The sequence below is a fragment of the Bolinopsis microptera genome, chromosome 7 (genome assembly GCF_026151205.1).
Source record: "Bolinopsis microptera isolate Bmic1 chromosome 7, MBARI_Bmic_1.0, whole genome shotgun sequence".
In the NCBI taxonomy this organism is placed as follows: Eukaryota; Metazoa; Ctenophora; class Tentaculata; order Lobata; family Bolinopsidae; genus Bolinopsis; species Bolinopsis microptera.
The window spans coordinates 1,838,079-1,862,638 of NC_087078.1; the positions used below are offsets into that span (position 1 = coordinate 1,838,079).

Consider the following 24,560-nt stretch of genomic DNA (forward strand, 5'->3'; position numbering starts at 1 on the left):
CCAACGATGTTGACCTCATTGACAGCATGTCGACTTGTTCCCCTGGATAAAAAGCCTGGCGTCAGGCCTGTTGGCATTGGTGAAGTCTTACGAAGGATAATAGGGAAGACAGTGATGACCCTCCTACAGAAGGATCTGGTTGGTGCCACTGCTCCTATTCAAGTGTGTGCTGGTCTTCAGGGAGGAGTGGAAGCAGCTATTCATGCTGCGAGGGACTGCTTTGAAGATCCTGAAACTGAAGCCATCATCTTAGTGGATGCAGAGAATGCATTCAACTTGCTGAACCGAGAGGCAGCTCTTAACAACATGTATATTGTATGTCCAGAAGTTGCTACCTACATTATGAACACCTACAGAATGCCTGCTAGACTGTTTATTGCAGGAGAAGATGAACATCTTTTTAGTGAAGAAGGGACAACACAAGGTGATCCACCTGCTATGGGATTTTATGCATGTGGTACAATACCATTGATTGATGCAGGAAACATTGAGAGAAAAGTGACTCAGATCTGGTATGCTGATGACTCTGCTGCTGGGGGAAAACTGGAAGAAATGAGGAAATGGTGGGATAACCTCTGCATTAAAGGACCACTTTTTGGTTACAACCCTAAATCTTCCAAGACATGGGTGATAGTCAAGCCTGAGCACGAAGAGAAGGCAAGAAACTTGTTCCCAGATGTCAATGTGACAAGTATTGGTCGACGATATCTGGGCAGCTTTATCGGAACTGATGAAGGAAATGGGGCTTTCATCGAGGAAAAAGTTCAAGAATGGTGTCGTGATCTTAAACAATTAAGTGATATAGCATCAAGAGAACCTCAAATAGCATACAGTGCATACATGTATGGGCTTAGTAAAAGATGGAACTATGTGTGCAGAACTACCCCAGGAGTTGCAGATAGGCTCACTCCTCTGGAACAAGTAACACGCGATGAGTTTATCCCAGCTATCATCAACAGGCTGTTTAGCTGCACTGATGAACTAAGGAACATAATGGCTCTACCACCAAGATATGGAGGATTGGGTATACCAGTTATGATGGACATGGCAGACCGAGAGTACAAATTCTCATGTAGAGCCACAAAACCCCTTAAAGAAGCTATTCTCAAGCAGGTAGACAACTACACAGAGGACTGGAGAGTAAGCAAAGGAGTGAAAACTGAGATAACAACTGAAAGAAATCTCTTCTATCGACAAAAACAAGCGGAAATACGCCAGGAGCTCGAGTCAACACCACTGGCAAAGTTGATGTTCCAACTAGCTGCTGAGAAAGGGGCAAGTGCTTGGTTAACAGCACTACCTTTAAAAGAGTACGGATATCTGATGAACAAACAACAGTTCTCAGACGCATTAGCTCTCAGGTACAACCTGAACTTAAAGGACAGCCCTAAGACATGTACGTGTGGCCAAAAGTTCTCAGCAAACCATGCACTTATCTGCAAACTCGGTGGATATGTGTCACTGCGGCACAACTCGCTGAGAGACACCTTTGCTGAACTCATGAGAACTGTGAAATGCAAGGATGTGCAGACTGAGCCAGTTCTTCTTCCAGTTGATGGTCTGAAGTTGCCTAAGGGAACAGTACTTGGAGACCAAGCTAGGCTGGACATTTCTGCAAGATCGATTTGGAATGCTTCAGAGAGGGCATATTTTGATGTAAGGGTATTTCATGCCCCAGCCCCCTCCAATGCAAGCAAATCGATCCCAGCAATGTACCAGTCCCATGAAAATGAGAAAAAGCGATGTTACAACGCAAGGGTTCTTGAAGTGGAGAAAGGAACCTTCACACCTTTAGTGTTCTCGACTTCTGGTGGAATGGGTAGTGAAGCTGAAAAACTGGTAAAAAAGCTGGCCAGTAAGATGGAGTACCACACTGGCCAGAGGTACTCGGATGCTGTAGGTTACATCAGAAAGCGCCTTCGCTTTGAAATCCTAAGAACAACAGTGATTTCTCTCCGTGGAGACAGAGGTGCAAGAAAAAACATTGTTAATATAAACAGTTTAGATCTTAACTTGGAGCCACAAGGCCAAGGGTAATTTTTGAGTGCTTAGGGAATTTTGTATATTCTTAAAGGTTTGATTTTATATAGGGTCATTGCTATATTATGTGTATATTGTTTGAATAATTTTATTAAAAAGATATAAGGGAAAAACTGTCTCGATCACATGATATGACCGTATAATGAAGTTGGTCTAATTTCTCGTTAGGGTTAGTGGTTAGGGTTTCAGTGTATGCTTTTTAAAGATTGGGTTAGGGTTGGGATCAGATTAGAGGGCTAAAATTTCGAATAGTCATTCAGGGCCAGCTAGAGAACGTGTTTAAAAAGTCCGTGACAGTCGAGTGTAGAGTAATTAATTATCATCATTCATCCATACATCTTTCTGATCGTGATTAAATTTATATTTTTACATGTTATGCCATCAATTTAGTAATTTACATTGCATCAGTTCTAGTTTATAATTATGTTAAGACGCGCAGCTTAAGTCATGCGTTACGTACTTTATTTATTAACGTGCATATGCGTATATAATAATCAAAAAGTGGTACGTGACAAGCTTGTTTTACGAAAAAAGACAATTTCGATTGCCAATTACGGTCACGCGCGCTATTGCAAGTTTAAAAGCTAAAGCTGCCCGGGGTAGGGCTCCAAAAATATGATACAACAATAAATGTTTATGGTACCATGCACATGTAATTATTTATTTGTCCATTATTAATTGATTTATGGGTCGTTCACATATTACAAAATACGTTATCATTTATGAATTTATGCTCCAAAAAGTGAAAACGTAATGTATTAATATGTGATCAACCCCTTTAATTAAATTTTTCATGTAATGAAATGGGTAAATATAGCAGCTACACAATTTTATTTTTCATAACGAGAAACGACTGACTATTATCCTGATGATGATAAGAACAGAGTTTATTTAAACTTGACATACAGAACTTATTGTCCTTGCGTTTTAGATTTTCTATGACAAAACAATAATAGTCCTTTTTCAGCTTTTTTTTGTTTATAAACAAAGTTGTAACGCACAGTTCAATTCGATCAAAGGAATATCATCTCTACTCAGTTATCATCTAATCAACGTTAATAAATCATTTTTTCTTTATCTTGATTATAAAAAGACAATCATGATTGGGACTGAAATAGTCATCTTGCAACAACTGATACTTTGCATTGTCTAAATTTGTAACTGTAATATAAACAGTTACAAATTCAGATATATATTACTTTTTTAAACAACACGATAATCTTTATTTCAAGATTTTACCAAATTATCGAAAATAACCAGACTAAATTATTCCATATTAAGGATTTTAAACAGCAATTTCTACTGACATTACAATCAATCGATAAAGATTAAAGGTTAGTTATATTATTAAGAACAATAACTAATTACACTCTCGTTGATTTTTGGGATAATTGGTACAATTTTCTATTCGTTTAATAATATAGTTTACTACTTAATACAAGCAGTTAGCAGGCTATGCAATGCTCTGTATTAAAAAGCTCTACCGCTAAAACACAATTATCATCAAATAGTTTTGTTAAAGCTGATGCCTGCTGAAGATTCTGTGATGGTTGTACATGCACAGCTATATCTTGGATCTTGTTATCAGAGTTGTGTGATGAGAAGATGAGTTTGCTCCTTAACACATCCTGAATTGGTGGGTTATTTTTAAGATTTATGAAAGTTGTTACAAAAATTTTGAATCAATGATTATTGATTAATTAATTAATAGTTCAGGTTCCATGAAATGAATTAACTTTTCAACTTTATTTCCTTCAGTTATTTTGTCGTATCTTTATAATCAACAGACCATTTGCTAGTTAATCTAGCTAGCTTTTGACATTATGTACGGCTTAAATTTTGAACAATTGTCCAATCATTCAGTTTACACAGGAGTCCGTCAATCGCCATCAGCACTGCAGACGAAGGAGAACTGGAGACAGTATGGCCACTGGTCAGTACCTATTGGTGACCCTACTGTAATGGTAACGTTCGGACTTCCCTCTCAATCCTGTAAGTTTCACGAGTTAATCTACTTCAAATATTTATTGTACCATTCACACATTACGTTATCGCTTTTTGGACAATTTTTACCCCCTCCCCCCTTCTGTAATCAGTTTTACACATAGCTATTGTGCATGTGTCAAAATGACAGTAGCGTAATCATTTGGAAAACCCCCTCCCGTCCCCCTCGGCTGATTACGTAATATGTGAATTGTGAACGACCCCTAAGTGCAAAAATGGTGCAAAATGTTTAGTCGTGATTTATAAAACTTGACAAACTTGTTGCACAATGCAGCTAACTTAAATCCTTGTGCAACCAATTTACCTAAAAGTTCGGTACGATTTTTGAAACCCTTGAGTATCGAATTACCTCTGGCTTATCATACTAATTGGGAAATAAATTTTCCAGACAAATTGTTTGGAAAGTTTCCATCTAAAAAGGAAATGATGTAATTTTAAAGTTGTAATCTTTTCTTTTATCATAAAACTAGAAAACCCGTGGTCACAGGGAGGAAGCTAATATTGATAGTATTTTTTGTTAGTAAGTTTAATCTCATCAAAAAATATCCTACAAAACCGAAGATACAGACCATTAAAATGTAGCTTGTGCTAAACACAGCGTAATATCAACAAAACCGATCAAAATGAAGTTAAAACAATCATTGCACGTGCACGTAACAACCCTCGTTACCATGGTTACTATGCAACTTCTTATTCCTCGTCTAATTTGCACGTGGGCGGTCGTACATACAACAAAAAGAATTTTCTGAATTATAGTAGAGATGACACTCTAAACTTCCCTTGATAAAACTAATGTTTAAGTCTAGATAGCAACATTTTCGAGCCGAAATATTAGTATTATTAACTATCACTTCCTTCGCAAAAATATTTTCTGATACATTCTGTAATAAACTAAAATCATTAAAAACTTTCGAATCATCTTGGTAGTTACGAAATGTGTCTTTTAATCTTTTGAGATTTTCTGTATCCCCTTGGCCTTGTTCTATACATTAAACTATACATAAAATTTGTCGCAAATAATGGGGAAATCGCGATTCCGTACATGCCGCGATTTCCTTTTGTCCCTGCCTACAGCAAATCTTATGAACTGATTCTTTCTTAAACTATTGGCAGGATGACAATGGAAATTATTCTGGCTGAATTTTCTGAGTACAAGCCGTTGTTCATATTTTAACTAAACAGTTTGTACATTGCACAACAGCAGTTATTATTCACTATGAAATGATATCAAGTTTAAATCAGATTCACTTACCTTCCAGACCCGAAAACTACAGAACATGGAGGAACCTACAGTTTGGAAACGAAAAGCATTCCTTGTTGAGTTGTTGTACCACACGTTCTTGTAGTTCTAGTAATGAGGTTAGTTAATTATAGTTCCAGTTGTATAAATGTATAAATGTATCAGTTATTTACAGCGTCAGCATTATATCCCTCTCCCTCTCCCTATCCTTCTCCTTTTCCCTCTCTGTCCCTCTCCCTGTCCCAGTGTCCCTCTCTCTCTCCCTTGTTAGATGACCGTTAGTTGACCAATAAAACCCGTATTTGTCGTATGTACAAAACCTGTAAAACAAAATACTTCATTACATAATAGAAGAACTTTACAACCAAATTAAACCAATTCCAAATAAATACCTAATAACAAAACATTATAAATACTTACCCCTCTCCCTCTCCCTCTCCCTCTCCCTCTCCCTCTCCCTCTCCCTCTCCCTCTCCCTCTCCCTCTCCCTCTCCCTCTCCCTCTCCCTCTCCCTCTCCCTCTCCCTCTCCCTCTCCCTCTCCCTCTCCCTCTCCCTCTCCCTCTCCCTCTCCCTCTCCCTCTCCCTCTCCCTCTCCCTCTCCCTCTCCCCTTTCCCTCTCCCTCCCCCTCTCAGTCTCTCCCTCTCCCCTTCCCACTCAATCTCCTTCTCTCAGTCTCTCCTCTCCTTTCCCTCTCCCTCCCCCTCCCCCTCCTTCTCATTTTCCCTCTCCCTCTCCCTCTCCCTCTCCCTCTCCCTCTCCCTCTCCCTCTCCCTCTCCCTCTCCCTCTCCCTCTCCCTCTCCCTCTCCCTCTCCCTCTCCCTCTCCCTCTCCCTCTCCCTCTCCCTCTCCCTCTCCCTATCCTTCTCCTTTTCCCTCTCTGTCCCTCTCCCTCTCCCTCTCCCTCTCCCTCTCCCTCTCCCTCTCCCTCTCCCTCTCCCTCTCCCTCTCCCTCTCCCTCTCCCTCTCAGCCTCTCCCTCTCAGCCTCTCCCTCTCCCTCTCCCTCTCCCTATCCTTCTCATTTTCCCTCTCCCTCTCCTTCTCCTTTTCCCTCTCTGTCCCTCTCCCTCTCCCTCTCCCTCTCCCTGTCCCTCTCCCTGTCCCTCTCTCTCTCCCTTGTTAGATGACCGTTAGTTGACCAATAAAACCCGTATCCCTCTCCCTCTCCCTCTCCCTCTCCCTCTCCCTCTCCCTCTCCCTCTCCCTCTCCCTCTCCCTCTCAGCCTCTCCCTCTCAGCCTCTCCCTCTCCCTCTCCCTCTCCCTATCCTTCTCATTTTCCCTCTCCCTCTCCTTCTCCTTTTCCCTCCCTCTCCCTCTCCCTCTCCCTCTCCCTCTCCCTCTCCCTCTCCCTCTCCCTCTCCCCTTTCCCTCTCCCTCCCCCTCTCAGTCTCTCCCTCTCCCCTTCCCACTCAATCTCCTTCTCTCAGTCTCTCCTCTCCTTTCCCTCTCCCTCCCCCTCCCCCTCCTTCTCACTTGCCCTCTCCCTCTCCCTCTCCCTCTCCCTCTCCCTCTCCCTCTCCCTCTCCCTCTCCCTCTCCCTCTCCCTCTCCCTCTCCCTCTCCCTCTCCCTCTCCCTCTCCCTCTCCCTCTCCCTCTCCCTCTCCCTCTCCCTCTCCCTCTCCCTCTCCCTCTCCCTCTCCCTCTCCCTCTCCCTCTCCCTCTCCCTCTCCCTCTCCCTCTCCCTCTCCCTATCCTTCTCCTTTTCCCTCCCTCTCCCTCTCCCTCTCCCTCTCCCTCTCCCTCTCCCTCTCCCTCTCCCTCTCCTTCTCCCTCTCCCTCTCCCTCTCCCTCTCCCTCTCCCTCTCCCTCTCAGCCTCTCCCTCTCCCTCTCCCTCTCCCTATCCTTCTCATTTTCCCTCTCCCTCTCCTTCTCCTTTTCCCTCTCTGTCCCTCTCCCTCTCCCTCTCCCTGTCCCTGTCCCTCTCCCTGTCCCTCTCTCTCTCCCTTGTTAGATGACCGTTAGTTGACCAATAAAACCCGTATTTGTCGTATGTACAAAACCTGTAAAACAAAATACTTCATTACATAATAGAATAACTTTACAACCAAATTAAACCAATTCCAAATAAATACCTAATAACAAAACATTATAAATACTTACCCCTCTCCCTCTCCCTCTCCCTCTCCCTCTCCCTCTTCCTCTCCCTCTCCCTCTCCCTCTCCCTCTCCTTCAAAAACACGTTCAAATTTTTGTACTCCCGGCCCCTCTCCCTTTTCTTCATAAACATGTTCTAACAAATTAGAAATTATTAAATTCTGAAATTGAAATAAAAATATTTAAATTACTGCAGTCTGCAACGAGAAACTACTATACGTGTTTTTAGTCAATACTAAAGATTGTCATTTCAGGGTTCCTGGCACGAAAACCTGGGACAGTTCCTTTTGCCCTTCACCCTCTTGGATTTGGTTGTCTCTACCGTTCATTCACACAACGAAACAATCATGCTGATGGAGGAGGAGTAGAAATTAAAACTCTCCCGGCCAACGTTAATTTTTGCCACCCCTGGTTTTTAGAAAAGACAAGCAATTAAGATATCGGGATATTATGTGCAAGTTATTATTAACATTTATTTTGCAATTGTTAATCATAATGCAACGTCCAAGCTATAAACCTATTTGTAATTTCTTTCCGACATGAAAATCACGGCTAGTTTGGCGTTTGATAATGGATAGTGCTTTAATTCGAAAATGAAATCATTCTAGATATAAAATTTGCCGAGTCTAAATCCTATTTTTAATATGAAAAAAGTGTATCTGCATTACCTATCTTTGTTGATTACGAAAGTGATAATGTAAATATCAAACTTTAATTATTTTTATAAGAAGAAATGCTTGTATTATTTAGTTAGTCCCACAAAACAGCACAGTCAAACCGCAGTTTACTGTTAATGTCTGTTCCATAATCTCTATTTCAGCTCAAATGAATTAAAGCCAATTTGTTCATAATTCTTGGCTTCAGAGGTGTGAATTTTGATGGTTCCACAAAATTAAACAATATGATTTATAATGCATAACAATTAACATATAACAACATGATTTTTATCTGGTTGATGATATCATAAATCTATTATGGGGTTTCGGCTACAAAATATAGATCGTTTGAGATAGCAGCAATAAGCTAAAGCAGAATATTGACAGTTAAATCACCAATTTGATCTATGAAGTATCTGTTATCAAAATAGCTTATCATTTAATTGAAAATCACGCACAATTTACTAGAGTCTTGTTAGCTTAGCACGCTGGATCATATTACGGACAGTAACACGCCAAGCTTATTTTGTAATGAAATTTCAATGCCAGCATTTACATTGCGCATAATGCGCGCAAATTATTCCTTGGCTGGTCTGAATCGACCAATCAGAACCGTTATTCCCATTATTCCCTCAGATTCCTCCAATCAGAGGCCTGAGTGCACGAAAAAGCAAATTTCAAAGGTATAACCAGCATTTCATTGGAATAACACGCGCATCATTTGGCGAGGTATAAAACTTCCGTTTACTGACTTACTATTTCATTATTAGGGGATGAATCTGCTTCTTGTCAACATTACATGGAATTCCTGCCTGAAACCAGTAGGAATATTATTCCCATATTCCTTCAAATTTCGCACCGGGCCAGTGTCAAACCTTGGGAAAACTAATTAAAAGAGAAGGCTACAGGAGCAATGAGCATGTAATGTTGACCTCAATTGTCCTGGACAATATGCTTACAAAATGCAAAAGAGATCATATTTCACTTGTTATTAAGATAGTGTTCATGATATTCTTCATAGCAGCTGATGAAAATATGAACATATTTCTGTTCTTCAGATTAAGTCAAAACCTTCGTCAACCGACCGAGAAAATTGTTTCTTGAGGACAAAGAACTGGATGTTTAAATAGGTACCGCGACAATTGACCCCCTGACAATTGACTTCCCGACAATTGACCCCCTAGGTAGTTAAACTGGGGTCAATTGTCTCGAAATCTAGGGTTTAGTACGACAATTGACCCCCGACAATTGACCCCCTATGTAATTACACTGGGGTCAATTGTCACGAAATCTAGGGCTTAGTACGACAATTGACCGCCCGACAATTGACCCCCCAACATTGACCGCCCGAAAATTGACCCCCCGACAAGTGACCCCCTGACAATTGACCCCCCATGTAATTACACAGGGATCAATTGATCGGGTCATGGTCAGGGTCAGGGTCAGGGTCAGGGTCAGGGTCAGGGTCAGGGTCAGGGTCAGGGTCAGGGGTCAGGGGTCAGGGTCAGGGTCAGGGTCAGGGTCAGGGTCAGGCCTCAGGGTCAGGCCTCAGGGTCAGGCCTCAGGGTCAGGCCTCAGGGTCAGGGTCAGGGTCAGGGTCAGGGTCAGGGGTCAGGGTCAGGGTCAGGGTCAGGGTCAGGGTCAGGGTCAGGGTCAGGGTCAGGGTCAGGGTCAGGGTCAGGGTCAGGGTCAGGGTCAGGGTCAGGGTCAGGGTCAGGGTCAGGGGTCAGGGTCAGGGTCAGGGTCAGGGTCAGGGTCAGGGTCAGGGTCAGGGTCAGGGTCAGGGTCAGGGTCAGGGTCAGTAAAGGGGTTAGGGTTAGGGTTAGGGTTAGGGTTAGGGTTAGGGTTAGGGTTAGGGTAGGGTTAGGGGTAGGGGTTAGGGTTAGGGTTAGGGTTAGGGTTAGGGTTAGGTTAGGGTTAGGGTTAGGGTTAGGGTTAGGGTTAGGGTTAGGGTTAGGGTTAGGGTTAGGGTTAGGGTTAGGTTAGGGTTAGGGTTAGGGTTAGGGTTAGGGTTAGGATAAGGGTTAGGGTTAGGGTTAATTGTATTAATTATATTGTCGGGGGGCTAATTGTCGGGGGTCAATTGTCGGGGGGATAATTAATTGTTGGGGGGTCAATTGTCGGGGGAAAATTGTCGGGGGGTCAATTTACGGGGGGTCAATTGTTGCCCACCCGTTTTAAATACTATCTGCAGCTAATGTACATGATTCTAAAACTAATATAAATAATTCTAAAACTCAAATTAAAGTCTTTCGGGTCTAATATAGTATTGCTCAATGAGATGGTGTGGAAAGCGCTCATAAAACATTAGTAATGCAGACCGAATGATCTGGCAATCACTGTATATCAAGCAGTTACTTCTAAAATAAACACTCAGGCTCTCACCTGAAGCAGACTCGTGGCAAAAGACCACATGGGCTATTATGTAAATGTCATCAAAATATATGTACGTGGCACCCTTTCAGTTTCCCCGAAAAATGTTAGGGAGTAGGAAGCTATTTTCGTTGCTGTTCTGTGTACGTTGGTCTAGCTCTCAAATATTGGACAGTTCTAGATTCTTTGGCCTAACATCTATCTTTTGCTTTAAAATTTTCTACCGCTTAGAATCTTCCCATTTATTTTTAATGTTTCTCAGAGTTTTATGTATTAATTTGGATATTTACCAGGTCACTATGTAACAAAGTTTTTGTTCCGCCTTGAAGAAGCCATGGGGGCGAAACGTCGGCAATAACGTGTGTTATTTGTATTCAATTCAGAGGAGATTAGCCAATTTCAATCTAAACTCATAATGATAGACCCTCTGACAAGGGCAAAGCGTCATAATCGATAAACTGATCACCCAGAATTTTGAACGGAAAATCTTACATAGACATCTTAAATTATTTATTAACAGTCAACCAGCGTGCATCTTTAAACACTGGCACAATTCACAGTAAATGACTTCATGTAATTATATTGTGTGTGAGGCCAAACCTTGTAATTCCTTATGCATGTTACCTCGTCCGTGATCTATTCACTTCCCCCTTTGATCGTTTTGGAACAGTTTTATATCACGTTAACGATTCTTTGGCAGTTTATTATTTAGCTTTCTAGCAGTATATATTTTGTTTTCTATATTCTTTCAGACTTTTACTTAAGTCTAGTTATACATTACTTTATCATATTTTATCGATACTAAGGTGTAGTATTGCCAGATCCCAGTTCATTTGTAACGGAGTTTTATATTAACAGGAAACGATTGTAACAGAGTCGATATATTTTAATGTTTGCCATGGGGTGGCAAGTCCCCATACATCGTGGTCCGGTAGTTTCATTGCGTCTTAATATACGCTACAAACTCAATTAGTAATGTTTGTTGCCTACTATTAAAAGCCAGGGAGTGTTTTAGATGAGATTTGTAGTGAAATCAACAAGAAATGTACGAGGAAATTCAATCTTGCAATTTGATGAACAAGAGATCAGAACGAAAGAGAAACCATGCGAATGCTTGGAAACTGTTTGTTTGTATATTGGACCAGTTCAGTATCACTGGCTAAGGAAGGCGATACCTCTTGCAGAAGAAATTGACAAGTTGAAAAGTGAGAAGATTTCAGATCAGAGTATTATCATCGATCTTCAGAATAAGGCTATTTAAAAAAGCAACAAACAGCTCAAATCAATGCAGAATACCGTGCAAACGGAGATGAAAAGCTACTCTTCAGTCGTTAGAAAAAGCTTCAATGCTGCTTTCGCCCCGAAGAGAGATCCACGCTGCAGTTAAAAAATTGGAAAACCAGATTGAGTGAAGCAAGAACGTAATCATTTATGGTCTATCAGAATCAGAGAATCGAGCAACTGCTGAGTAATGTTGAGGAGGTTCTGAATGAAATTAGTGAGAAGCCTTTAGTCAGGGACTGCTGCTGTATTGGAGCTCCGAAAGAAAAATGTATCCAGACCAGTAAAGTTCGCATTGAGCAGTTCTGACCATGCAACACCAGTGATCAGAAACACCAGTACACTACGCTCAAGGAGGGGAACAGCTCAGTTTACATCTGCCCTGATAGGACTGCCACAGAACGAAAAGCTAATAAAAAGCATGTAGAAGAACTGAGACTGAAACGAACTACAGAGCCTGACAAGGTTTCATAGTATTAGGACAATAAGATAGTCAGCTTGTAGAGAGTATAACTAGAGGCGAGACTGTCTAAATGATTATTCCTCCTTATCTAAATTATAAACATTATTATTGATTTCGATCTTGACGTGTGACCATAATTTTTGAGGCCATTACTTGCCAATGATGTCAATGTTATTCAGGATTACCACTTTTGAACACAATAAAAGTATCCTTGTATCCTTGTATCCTTGTATCCTATCAGGTCCAGTTACTACAATGCCGTAGCCAAATCTGTTGAAGGCAATATAAACATTACCATCTTGAGGATGAACTGATCAATCTTTACTGGTTGGATAATGGATATAGAGAAGAGGATTGAATTCAAAATCTCACTACAAAATCTCACAAATCCATACTAGATTGGCTCCAACTTATCTGCAAGATATGTTCGGATTTATGTTTGGTGTAGGTAGCCTCTCTGTAGTAAGCTTCTAAGATGTACAATCAATTTGCTAATTCTTTGAAAATCTTTAAAGCTCTTCTAAAACTTTGTCGAAAAACTATTCAAGTCTAATTTGGTGAAAGACCTTCAATTTTAAAAAATATAACCTAATCGAATATTTTGAAATGGCCACAACCCATTTAAATATTTTAGTTTCTCTTATTCCGTCACATCTTACTATACATTTCTAAACAAAGTAATCGTATAGTATCAATTAAACCAATTCAGTATCAACAAACCACGATTAAAACTATGTAGAAGATAAGAGGTATGTCACAAATAGAGCCGACTCTGGGGAAAAAGCATATGAAAAAAAACCATGGGAAAATTTGAAAATGAATGGGAAACCCCACACAAAGAAAATAAAAATTAAAAAAACAAAAGTAAACCAAAATTACACATCAAAAAGAAAAACCAAAATGGGGTTAAAAAGGGGCTTCGAAATTCGCCCAAAAAATACTGAAAAACACCCTAAATTTTATTGTGGAAAAAAAAGCTTTTAAAGGGGTTTTAAAGCGCCGATTTTCATACCACGGGGGAAAATATTCGAAAAATATGCGCGGGCACCAAAATTTTGGGTTCCTTTAAACTGAATTTTTTGGTCAAAATTATTTTAAAATTTATACTTTAATTAATTGTTTTACAAATATAAACAAAAAATTTCCAAAAAAATAGCATATAAGAACCAAAAAAAAATTTGCCCGCAAAAAAGCCCAAAATTTTTCCATTTTTTTGGTTTTTTACCTCAGAAAAATAAGGGATTTTTTTTATTTTTACAAAATCTTTTTGGCGGCTGTCTTTTTAGCTCTTTCATGCACGTTTTGCCGACATAACCAACAAAATATAACTTGACTCCAAAATATCAAAAAACATGGTTTTTTGGCCTATTTTTGGCCACAAACATCGGTTTTTTGCCAATTTTTACCCCAGAACATGCAGGTCCAATCATTTTAAAACCACTTTCAATCGATTCTACGGTCAAAAATGCTCTAGTAAGGTGTATCTCTGGGTCCCTAGCGTATCGAGCAGACAATGCCCGTAAGAGCCTCTACTAATATTCTTACATTAATTAAACATTCAAACATCTCTTGAATTATTTAAACATTTACATTCATATTAACCAGACTAGGTTCACAACGAAAATTGCAGTGCACGATTTTAAATCATAGGTGACATATTTTTGAAAAATAAGTTTTCCAATCTAAGTGGATCTATACGGATTTGCTATAATTTACAATGTTTTCCTGCCCTATTGACGTCATTTCAAAGTTTCCACTCATGGGTCATGTTCTAGAACCATAATATAATATATCACACTTCTCAAATTTAGTATGTTTTATACTTTATTTTTTAACCAATGTTACTAGTGTTCATAATTATGAATGAGGAGTACCAGAAACCATTTTTAACCCTAAATAGTATCCTATATTGGCTGAATACTTCTAATGAAAAACAATATTTTTACATTTTGATAATTCTAAATATTTTGGCAGGACCCCTCATCTAACCCTCGATCACGGTTTTAGACACAGAAGACATAACACAAATGTTTCACTTCGCCTAGATACAGTTATGTATCCTTAAAACTCTAATCTCCCTAGACTTGGTGACATTGGGAATCGAACACTGAACTTTCCGCACAGAATGCGAAGCTCTAACCACATTTCTATTCATACCAAGTCATGTTCAATGATGGTATTACAGCTCCCATATTTAGAATTATCATAATGTATATTTTCGCTGCTGTATTAACATAAAAATTAGTACAATTTCAGCTATGAATTAACAAATCAGCATCTAGCATAGTGATGTTGTAACCCTGAGTTTGACAGAATGAACAACAATAACAACAGTAACAACAGTGAGGCAAAGCATACTGAGCTTCAACCATTCTTCAGAGACCATGAATTGTTTGCAGAGTACAAACTTCTTTGCAACAATGTACCCTCTGGAGTTTATGTAGTCCCTTCTTTCAAGTCGTTGCAAGTGTGGCATGGAATGATTTTCATCAAAATTGGAATGTTCGCTGATGGATGTTTTAAATTTAATCTATACATTCCTGACAATTTTCCATATTCAAGACCGTCATTACGGTTTATAACTCCTGTGTTTCATCCACAAGTTAAGTCTACTGGAGAACTTAATCTTGCTAAAGCATTCCCTACTTGGACTCCACGAAAAGACAGGATTTGGCATTTGTTGAGATACACTAAAAGATGCTTTTTTTCTATAAACACATTTGATTCTACAAACCCTGCTGCTGCTGAAGCTGTCCATAAGAGTATCGACACATTTAGGAGTCAAGCAAAGTTGTGTGTGGAAAAGTCAATAAAACTATTCAACAAAACTGAGGAAAGTGATATAACTCCTGCGGATGATGGAAATGTTTTCAATGTTAAACCTCTTTCATCTCAAGAGCTGGAAAAAATTAAAGAAAAGCTTTTATCTGGTGTCAAAACCCCATTTTCTTTGGCTTAGAAAAGTTACTCTTTGATAGATTGATTGGACAACTTTTTTGTGATGTTTTAGGATGAGTATTGAGTATCCTCATAGTTTGATTAGAGGGAAGTATTAGCAGTGTTTTTATTTGTATTGAAATGTGTCATAATATTTGTTTTCATGACACCGTCTGAGTTAATCATTTGATTTTAAATTTTACAATGTTTTCCAGTTTCTTCTGAGATTTAGCTAGTTTTTATAACTAGGCTGTGGTTTACTAACTGTAAGTGCTAACCAGGCTTCTTACACAATAATTACTCCAGTTATTATGTTATAATATCAACTGTTTTATTCAATATCAAATTTAATATCAAAATATTAGTTATAAATAATGATTATGCTACAATTTAAACTAAAGCTTGTTTGTTTAAATCCTGCATTTCTCAACCATTATAATTATCCAGACAAAGACCTTTTCTAGGAGGTTTCAAGGAATGAATTAATATATTATACAGTGGAATACCCATTGTTTTCAGATGTTTCTTGGAGACTGTAATGAATTTGAAGTAATGTAATTGGAGACAGTATATAATATTGTTTTCAGTGTAATTAGGAGGTGCCTAGTTGTATTTTTTAACAAATTTCGAAGATAAATTAATTGCATATTTTATTTGAATGCAATATTACAAGGATCATTTTTTTGTGCATCGTAATTGACTTGTTTTATTGCTTATCCTTACAATCTTGAAATAGATGTTGCCTGATCATGTATCAGAATCTTAACAGTAAAATTAAAATACTTTGAATTGTCATGTGAAATCACCATACTGTTATACAATAACCCAGTCTATGAGCCAAAATCTTATAAACCTTATTTCAATAAATATTTGAGGTTTAACATATTACACTTTTTAGCCATCAATGCAAAATAATGACGAAGAAAAGGATGACGTAGAAAACATCCATCCGGACAGTAAATATGATAATTGGACCATCAGAAGTTATGTAAGTTGCTCTTAATTTGATCACTGCACCATGGCCATATATATATTTTTCGTTGCTGTACTCCTACACATTAAAAGTCGGTGTTGATTAGATCTTCGAAATTCTTTGCATCATTTATTAAACATCGTTATCTCAAATTATTTGTTATATAGTAGTGTTGAAAGTATTAAAATATATATATCACAAAAATATCGTCTAATATCTATAAAATGAAAACTTACAATAATTGAATTTGTCATCTAATAGTAATGTCATGATTGAATATTTAAGCCCTAGTCGGCATTGAGTTAAAACTAAAGTGTATGTTCCTTCCTCAGGACGTGAAGACAAAGTATGAAGATATTCCCCAGTGGATGAAAATGTATGCTGAGTCATCTACTGATACTCATGAGTTCTTCAAGGTAAGTGTTACAGTGTTACAGTGTTACAGTGTTACAGTGTTACAGTGGTACAGTGTTACAGTGTTACAGTGTTACAGTGTTACATAACCTCTCAGTGTTTTCCCAGACATTTTAAATGTTTAGAACTTTGATAGAATAATTGTTGTTTAGGTATACTGGGTTGTGATATATTAAAGTCATTATTGTAACGGTATATTAGAACCAGACAGAAACAAAATGTGAAGGGTCTAACTTATCTTTCTTCAAAATAATTGGCTGGTTTTCAGTTTGATAAATTCGAGTACAAAGAATTGGATGACTGGCAGAAAATGTTACTGAAACTTTACAGAGAGGATCTAAGAAAAGTAATACGCTACTATGAGGTTTGTACTCAAGTTTATGGCAAGCACCAAATAGATGTAACTTATTTAACTATGGTATAACGTATGCATCTTTATATCACCCACCATCTTCACTTACTTAAAGAAGCTATTTAGTTTTGCAGTATTTAGTTTCTGCCATCTGCAACAAGAGAATGTTAGCTCATTGAGACATACGTTTCAGCGCACTGTGCTATTGCCACAGAAATTTCTATAAAATCGAATGTGGATACATTTGTATCTAATCAACAAGAACATGAGCCCGTATTGCGAGTGGCTATAATTTATCAAACTAATCGCATTTGGTTTCTTTAAGATCTACATGCCTGTCACCTGAGACTAATACTTTGCCATTCTTACATTCAGTTACCCAAAAAACACGTACGTCATTCCTAAAATTTACCATAAACGTTCCTTTCTCCTTGCACAGGATTACAGAGCCTCCCTGCTGCGAGAGATAATAGAGAGGACAAAGAGAGAAGGAGAGCAGGTCTCCCCTGATGTGGAGCTTTCTGACAGACACACTGTTTGTAATGATCAGGTTAGAATAGTGTTTCAAATAATATATTTATATAGATCCGTACATTTGGAAGTTTTTTAAAGGTGTTTCGATATTCATTATTCAAGAAGAATTTATATCTTTCTAAGAAGATATTGGTTTGAACTAGATCATGATATTTTGATCGGTATATTATTATAATGATATGTCAAAAAACATGTTGTAGTGTGTTTCCAGTTCTAAATTATAATATGCATTTCACTCTCAAGATATACGAATGTTATCATGACTTACCAGAGATAAAAGATAGAAAAATAAATCAGACAGATTCAGTCTCCCCTGAGACTAACCAGACAACAGACCCAGGTCCCTCCACAGATTCTACTAACGATCCAATAACAGACTACATAGCCAGAGAAATGCAAGCCAGTATTTCCAGTAACACAAGCAACACTTTTGATCACAGCCGTGCTAAATTTGACAAAAGTCTCAACAAATTTAGTTCTAATCTGGATGGTATCGTTAGCGAGCTGTCGGAAATCGGCCAAAGGTTTGATTCCGTATCTGAAACTTTAAACCGACTACTCACTCCAGACATACCACAAAGTCCTGATATTCATACCTATGACGAAGAAAGGACTGAAGTCGACTTTATCTCAGAAATTCCACTTGAGGATGCTGTTTCTGACCCCACCACCTCTTGTAGCATCACCACCTCAAACATTTCCGATATTTTGTCTTGCGTGGCTCCACTTCCTAAATCTGACCGTTTCTTAAGGTTTTCTTTGACAATGAGCACCCAAGAGGAACTCGGAACCTTTTCTGCATTCAATGTCTTCAAGTCAAATATACTCAATATATACGATAGGCCTGAAATTGAAGGATCAGAATTTCCACCGTTCTGATACCATAAATTCGTGTATTTCAGAGCTGAACAGTTTTGTAGCTGTAAGTTATAGTTTAGATTTTAACTACATAATTTTTGTGGTGTTTTTAACGACTTTGTACTAGCTTGGCCACGAAAGGTTCGTAACCTACGTTTTAACCCAATTTAATTTCATTCAACGTTCTTGTAACTGTGGCTATCTAGGTGTTAACCTCCGAATATTTCAGACGGAGAAACCAACAGTATCACTGGAAGACAAACACCAACTAAAAACTCTGATGTCCCTGGACAATCACCTTCCCATCGACAACAAGTTATCACCGGACAGGTTGTCTATTGCGAAACTATCACCCCGGAGGCTGTCACCTGTGGGAATGAAAATGTCTACTGGTGACCCGATGTCACCAAGCAACACCTTGTCACCTAGCGACACCGTGTCACCTAGCGACACGCTCTACGCTGGCAACAATTTACCTGGTCTTGCACCCTCTCCCAGTTCTGTGAAGTTTAAAAGATTTGGACAAAGAAAAGTTTCGACTACAGCTAGATCACATAACCCTGTAAGTGAACAACGCGCAATAATTGTTGTCTTATTGCCTTCCTCTCAGCTTTGTTTACAATTTATTTACTGTTCATATTATTTCGACTGGAAAGTTATATCAGAAACCAATCAGGAGGACATGTTGAAAGCGGTAGAAGATTACCAAACTCGGCGACAATCTGATGAAAGTCATGAAACACCCCAGAGCAAAGAACCAGAGATCACTACCTCGACAGGCCCCACTCCAACCACCCCCAACCTTGATACAAAATCAAACAGTTTTCTTGCCTTCAATTCTCCTAAATCCCCTCTCGAACTAGATGGCAGTTTTTCAGAAGTTAAAAGTAACGGTTCAACAGGAAGTTTTGGATTCCTCGGAGCTTCCGAGGAATCTATCAAAGAATTTGAATCTCCCAAACTAGAACGGTAAGATGAAGTCAGGTCTCTGTTACATTACTCGATTTTTAAGATGTTGTTAAAAACAATCATTGCAAAATTCAAGGTATGTAAAGAACGATGAACATTCCTTAACAAAACTCTCCTACTTCAGAAGAGGAAGAGGACGACGGAAACCACGGGGGAAGTTACATTCTAGCTTGTTTAACACTGAAAACATCGATCAGAACAACAGACCAAACGACTTTCCCTCTCCCCAGCATATCAGGTTAAGCGTCTGAATGCTTATTTAGAGTTAGAGGGAAGCGTTGGGTGAGGTAGGAGGGGGTACTATCCTTTAAATTTATTTAACGCGGAAATCGTAATAATATGCACGAACTCAGGTCTACCAGAAAGCTCACTCAAACGCATGTCTGTTGAGTAAAGGGGCCCCGCGGTTCGAATATGGGTTGAGAACAAGTACAGGTTGCCACAGGCCACTATATGTTAAATAATATGTTACATTTCAGTGAATATATTATGGGATGGGAATATTTTAACCAGGTTTAGTCAGAACAAAACCCTGACCGCATAGCATGTAAGGATGCGTCTAACGGCTTAAATAGTTTAAATGGTATAGCTCAGGCGGGAAATGTACACAAAATAACTTAAAGGACTTCATTCTCACGGACAGTACTGAAACTGACATTCTGTCTCCTGTCCCCCTTGCTGTTAGTATGTTGACCTTTCGTGATTAGCGTAATTAGTGTAAATTAGTGTAAATAACTATAATTCCCAGTAGAGCTCTTCTTGATTTGGTAATGTAAGTGGGCAGCAGTCAGCACCACAGCAAATCAGCTGTTTTAACCATAGTTTTAGTACATAGTATCTGAGAGTTTTAACCATCTTAGCAAAAACGTTTCGCATCAGATTTTCTACACAAACTTAATCTGTGAAGAACATCAACCTTTTGTTTCCTTTCCAAGATTGTAGCCCGTAGAATTTTCAGTATAGTGTTTGGAGGCTCTTTTGTTCTGTTACTAGGGACTATATTATAAATTAGGTTTATGTGGAACATCTGCGGGACCCCTGCGGGACCTGACCCCCCCCCCCCCCCCCCCCCGACATCTGATGACATAAATTTCCATACTAGGTGGGATTCGAACTTGCTACCTTCTAGTTTATCCTGACAACCTAGCTGAGCTACCCAACTAAATCTAATTACATTCTTATAAAATATGTATTTAGTTGCTCATCTAATAGGTTTCCAACATTACAATCTTTACAATGTAAAATATGCAACTAGCAGCCGGATAGATTAGCGCAGACACAAGAATTAGTCGTTTGACTCCGAACTTCAAACTCTGAAGTAATGAATAAGTAATATAAGTAATAGTATATATAAGTAATAACGATTGAGTAGTGAGTGAGAGTATTAAGTAAGAGGTTCCTGCTCATATAGCGAGACAAGATCGTTAGTAGACTAGTAACATTCCAGGTGCGGTGGCTGCAGCCCATAGTTCATTTGATTTATAAAATACATGATCGGCCCCTTTTTTAAACGTCTATATTTGTATATTTTAAGAAAGTCTATACGTGCATCGTGCATCGTGCATCGTCTGAAGCAAGTTAGATTTTTTGTTTCAACTTTTCTGCAGTTTTGAACGAAGTTTCGAGTACCCAAGTTGCTGCAGCGAGTAATATCCATCATAAGTTATACTTCATTTACTTTAATGTGAGATTCTCGGGTACAATCTCCTCAATGATTGTCATCCATTCTGCACGATCGAGCATAGCCACCCAAAGTTGATCACCGGCTTCAATTTCGGTATCTCGAACTTCAGTAAATAAATATGTTGGAGGCCTTCTACAGCGGCCAGCTTGAGGAATGGGCCTAAATAGGTTTGTTGAGATTGTCTGATCTTAAACAATCGTCTGCAAAGCAAGCACTTTATTGGGCTTTGACGGAGACAATAGCAGAAAGGTCACAATAAATTTTACCAAGTTTTTAACTTTGAGTGTAAAGAATAATTGTTTCATTGTGTGTAATGCTAAAACTGTCTGACGACATCACGTAATAATTGTCTCATGTCTGAACCATTAATTAGATATGACCGACTTGTAATGAAATGACATCCGAGACCTCATCAGAACCAAATAAGAATGCGAAATATGGACAAAACACACGATATGTTCCCTGAACAGGTCACAATCTCTGTGCTCGTTTCTCATTAATCCGTACTGTGACAAAGTCTAGATTTGGAATCCTTCATGGTAACGAGATCAGACTTTACAGAGCTGAGGTGTGCGACTATGACTTTGTAATATAAGCCATGCTGATTCGCTGAACCCCCTCCCATATCTCAACTAGTTTCTCGGCCCTTTATTGACTGTATTTTAGTATTTAGAACGATTATAAGTCTTTAACATTTTATAAGTGATGAAAGTATTATTCAGTAGAAAAAGTTTTATTTAAGTGAACAAAATTAAATGCGGCGGCCAGAATTTGTCTTTCTTTTGGAGTGGGTATGAAATATCGGGCTGGTTATTAGATATTTGGGTTTAAATATGATATTCAACTAGCTCGTATCTAGACGGTATGTAATGCATAAATCATGACAGCTGAAAGAAATCAGAGGGTATGTTTGATCCCGTATGGTCGACGGTACGGTTTGCCCTTTGTTAGTTAATCTTATATTATTGTGGCTGGACAATGGATATGGATATGAGTATCATTATTCCATACTGTAATTACATAATTCCATCCGGGCATTTCTAATTCAGATAGCTCGTGTCAAACGGCATTTAAATTTCATTATTAATTGGTAGTGATCGCATGTGTGTCGTCTATTCGCTAGAGTATTCAGCGACTTAGTCTTTGACAATTGAAAACCTACCGTTATTTACGCTGTGTTACAAATCTATCTGAATAATTAAAGTCTTTAATTTGTTATTTGAATTTCGTCAACTAACGACAATCACTCTCCGACTGAGGTAGAATCCCCAGAAAGGCAGCAGATCGGCAGAAGTTTAGGGGAAAATTTGAGGCCAAAGAGGAAATGTTGAGAAGGCCTGACCTTTTTTGTGGCACATTTTTAGGAAGCAAACATTGTATTGCGAGGAAATTTAAAACTTTTTGGATGGCAGAATCCTTACTGGGGCCTTTGAGAATCTTATATTCGGCTGAGGTCGGCGATTTTCTGAAACTAAATGTTAGATGAATATTTGCTTTTCTAGATAAGCCTACAGGAACTTTACTTCGGAACTCTTTCTCTATGTTGACAATGCTTAGATTTTTTAGCGCAAACGTAAAATACCACGTTGGCAAAAACAGAATACAGTTTCATTTAAACATGTTAAAATACCAAACATTTCCACTTTTGAATTAAATAATTGAAAAACGGTGAATGATACTTAATTCTTTATCAAGTTTCTTGAAGCAGAAAATTCTGGATTATGAATTTTGATGACCACCTTAGCAACGTCTGTGGCTTCATAGCCACAGACGTATATTATGTTATCCATTTTCGGCATTTATTACGGGAAAATTATTCAAATTTAAAATCCATTGAACCGAATAAGCGCAAAATACGATAAGCGCAAAATACGATAATTCTACTTTTGTTATGACTCTTCAAAATAAAAAGGAAGAACATTTAAGCTAGGAAACATGTCTCAGGCTTTGGGTACGCACAGCTTTGATAATTAAAAAGTGCCATTCTGCAAACAATAACCATTGTGTAAAATCCGGATTGGAATATTGTTTATGATTCGCATGGTTGCAATGTATTCTAGTGTAAATTTGTATTAATAAATAACCATTGTGTTAGAAATAAAACACTCTTTTCAACTATATGTTACATGGCGAGATCCTCATCAAAAAGGATTAGTCTGCGTCGCTGCGTCATTACTTTGTAATTATATACAACTTCGGCGGGTAATATTTCTCCATCCTTTTCAATCTGCAGCTCATCTTCCCCATCTTCTCATGCAATCTGTAAGCCGTGATTATTTGATAGATTTCAGGTAGTATTGCGTAATATATAATATGTACGCGGTGAATATTTGTAAATTGATGACGATAAGTTAAGTCTTATATCATAGCTTTATAACATGTTGTGTCGCTAGTCCCAACCCTGTGGAGCCACGCCCATATTTCATATCAGGCACGTATATAATGGGATATTTGAATCTCAGCTTCTGAAGGTCTTAGAGACTCAAAATTGAGTTTAAAATGACCGCAATGCACATGTTTATATTGGCACTGTGAAGGTCATGAAAGCCCAAAATGCTTATTTTTGGAAAAAAATTCAGAAAAACTGATTTTCACTTGGGCGCGAGTGAAACATCTACTCTAGAAATTAAGTGAAATTAGGTATGAAGTTCAGTGAAGTACGTCTATAAACACAGGATTCTTTGTATGGTCATTCTGCATCGGAATTTATAAGGTACGCAAATCCTAGGGGGGATTTCTACCATAATTGATAATTAAGTACATGTTTGATGTTACTATTTGTTACATTTTGTTTTCTGACAACTTAAAAGCTCAAAAATCTATCATGCCCCTCACAAAATGGGCAAAGAATATAGTAAATTGGAGTTTTACTGTACGTGGTTTCGAGAAAAACGAAATCGTCAGGAACCTGTTCAGAGCGTAACGTCATGGTCGATATTGCGAAATCCTTATTAAGTTATTAGAGGCCATTTTATTTCTACTGCGTGGGGTTGACTATTAAGTTTCTATAAAGGAGGTGGTTGGCAGACCACCTGTATTTAATTGTTATTGTTAGAGTAGTATTCTACCAGCTACCTTTTCACAAACTTTATAACGTCATTTTATTTAAATATCACTATGATTTTAGCTAATCTACAAACACTTACCTGAGGACCTCAGGCTGAGATTCGGCGGAATGGCAGGCTGAGAGCGGCCCGGTAAACAAGCACCTGCTCAAATTTCCTTTTGAATTCGATTCAATGATTTCTCTCCTAACAGCAGAATAGGCATTGGTGCCATAATATATTTGATTTTGTTGCCTATGGTCTTTCTAGCAAATTATTTGCAGCTGACAAACCTGGTAATGAACACACCTGACTCAGATTTGTAATCTTTGGCAATAAAAAGTGCAGTTTTCAAATTCTGATAAATGCCCGGCAAATTTCAGAATTCGGCCGCCAAATTTGAAGGCCTAACTCTTAACTCAAAATTCCACTCCAAAACTTAAGGTCATCAGACAATACGTTGATTCTGAAAATTTCATGAAAAAATATTGAGGGGGGGGGGGGGGGGGGGGTGGGGGTAGGTCTTGATTACGTTTGATTACGGAGGGGGGAGGGGGATAAAAATTGCTATTAAATATTGATTAGTGATTCTCTCTGAGTAATTTTTCTAGCCCATCACTCAGTCTTTTAAACAACACAATT

At 38.5% G+C, this 24,560-nt stretch overlaps 2 protein-coding genes and 1 long non-coding RNA gene across 5 annotated transcripts in view; 2 read left to right on the top strand and 1 right to left on the bottom strand.

The window, feature by feature from the left end:
• The window catches only part of LOC134818603 (uncharacterized), an 84,621-nt gene extending 68,389 nt beyond the window's left edge, over positions 1 to 16,232 (bottom strand). For both annotated transcript variants that reach the window (XM_063828246.1, XM_063828245.1), the window contains exon 1: positions 16,210 to 16,232. The gene's annotated coding sequence lies outside the window, so the exon portion shown is untranslated. The remainder of the gene's footprint in view (positions 1 to 16,209) is intronic.
• LOC134817755 (uncharacterized) lies at positions 3,556 to 5,397 on the top strand. Its single transcript, XR_010160562.1, has 3 exons — positions 3,556 to 3,676; positions 3,904 to 4,032; positions 5,304 to 5,397. It is a non-coding gene; the product is annotated as an uncharacterized LOC134817755 (long non-coding RNA).
• Positions 15,974 to 24,560, top strand: part of LOC134818600 (uncharacterized) — a 31,784-nt gene continuing 23,197 nt past the window's right edge. The window contains exons 1-7 of one of the 2 annotated variants that reach the window (XM_063828242.1): positions 15,974 to 16,078; positions 16,396 to 16,479; positions 16,746 to 16,841; positions 17,269 to 17,379; positions 18,451 to 18,783; positions 18,898 to 19,190; positions 19,315 to 19,428. In XM_063828242.1, the coding sequence (XP_063684312.1) occupies positions 15,995 to 16,078; positions 16,396 to 16,479; positions 16,746 to 16,841; positions 17,269 to 17,379; positions 18,451 to 18,783; positions 18,898 to 19,190; positions 19,315 to 19,428 (1,115 nt within the window). In that variant the 5' untranslated portion in view covers positions 15,974 to 15,994. The remainder of the gene's footprint in view (positions 16,079 to 16,395; positions 16,480 to 16,745; positions 16,842 to 17,268; positions 17,380 to 18,450; positions 18,784 to 18,897; positions 19,191 to 19,314; positions 19,429 to 24,560) is intronic. The other variant, XM_063828243.1, reaches the window with a different exon arrangement.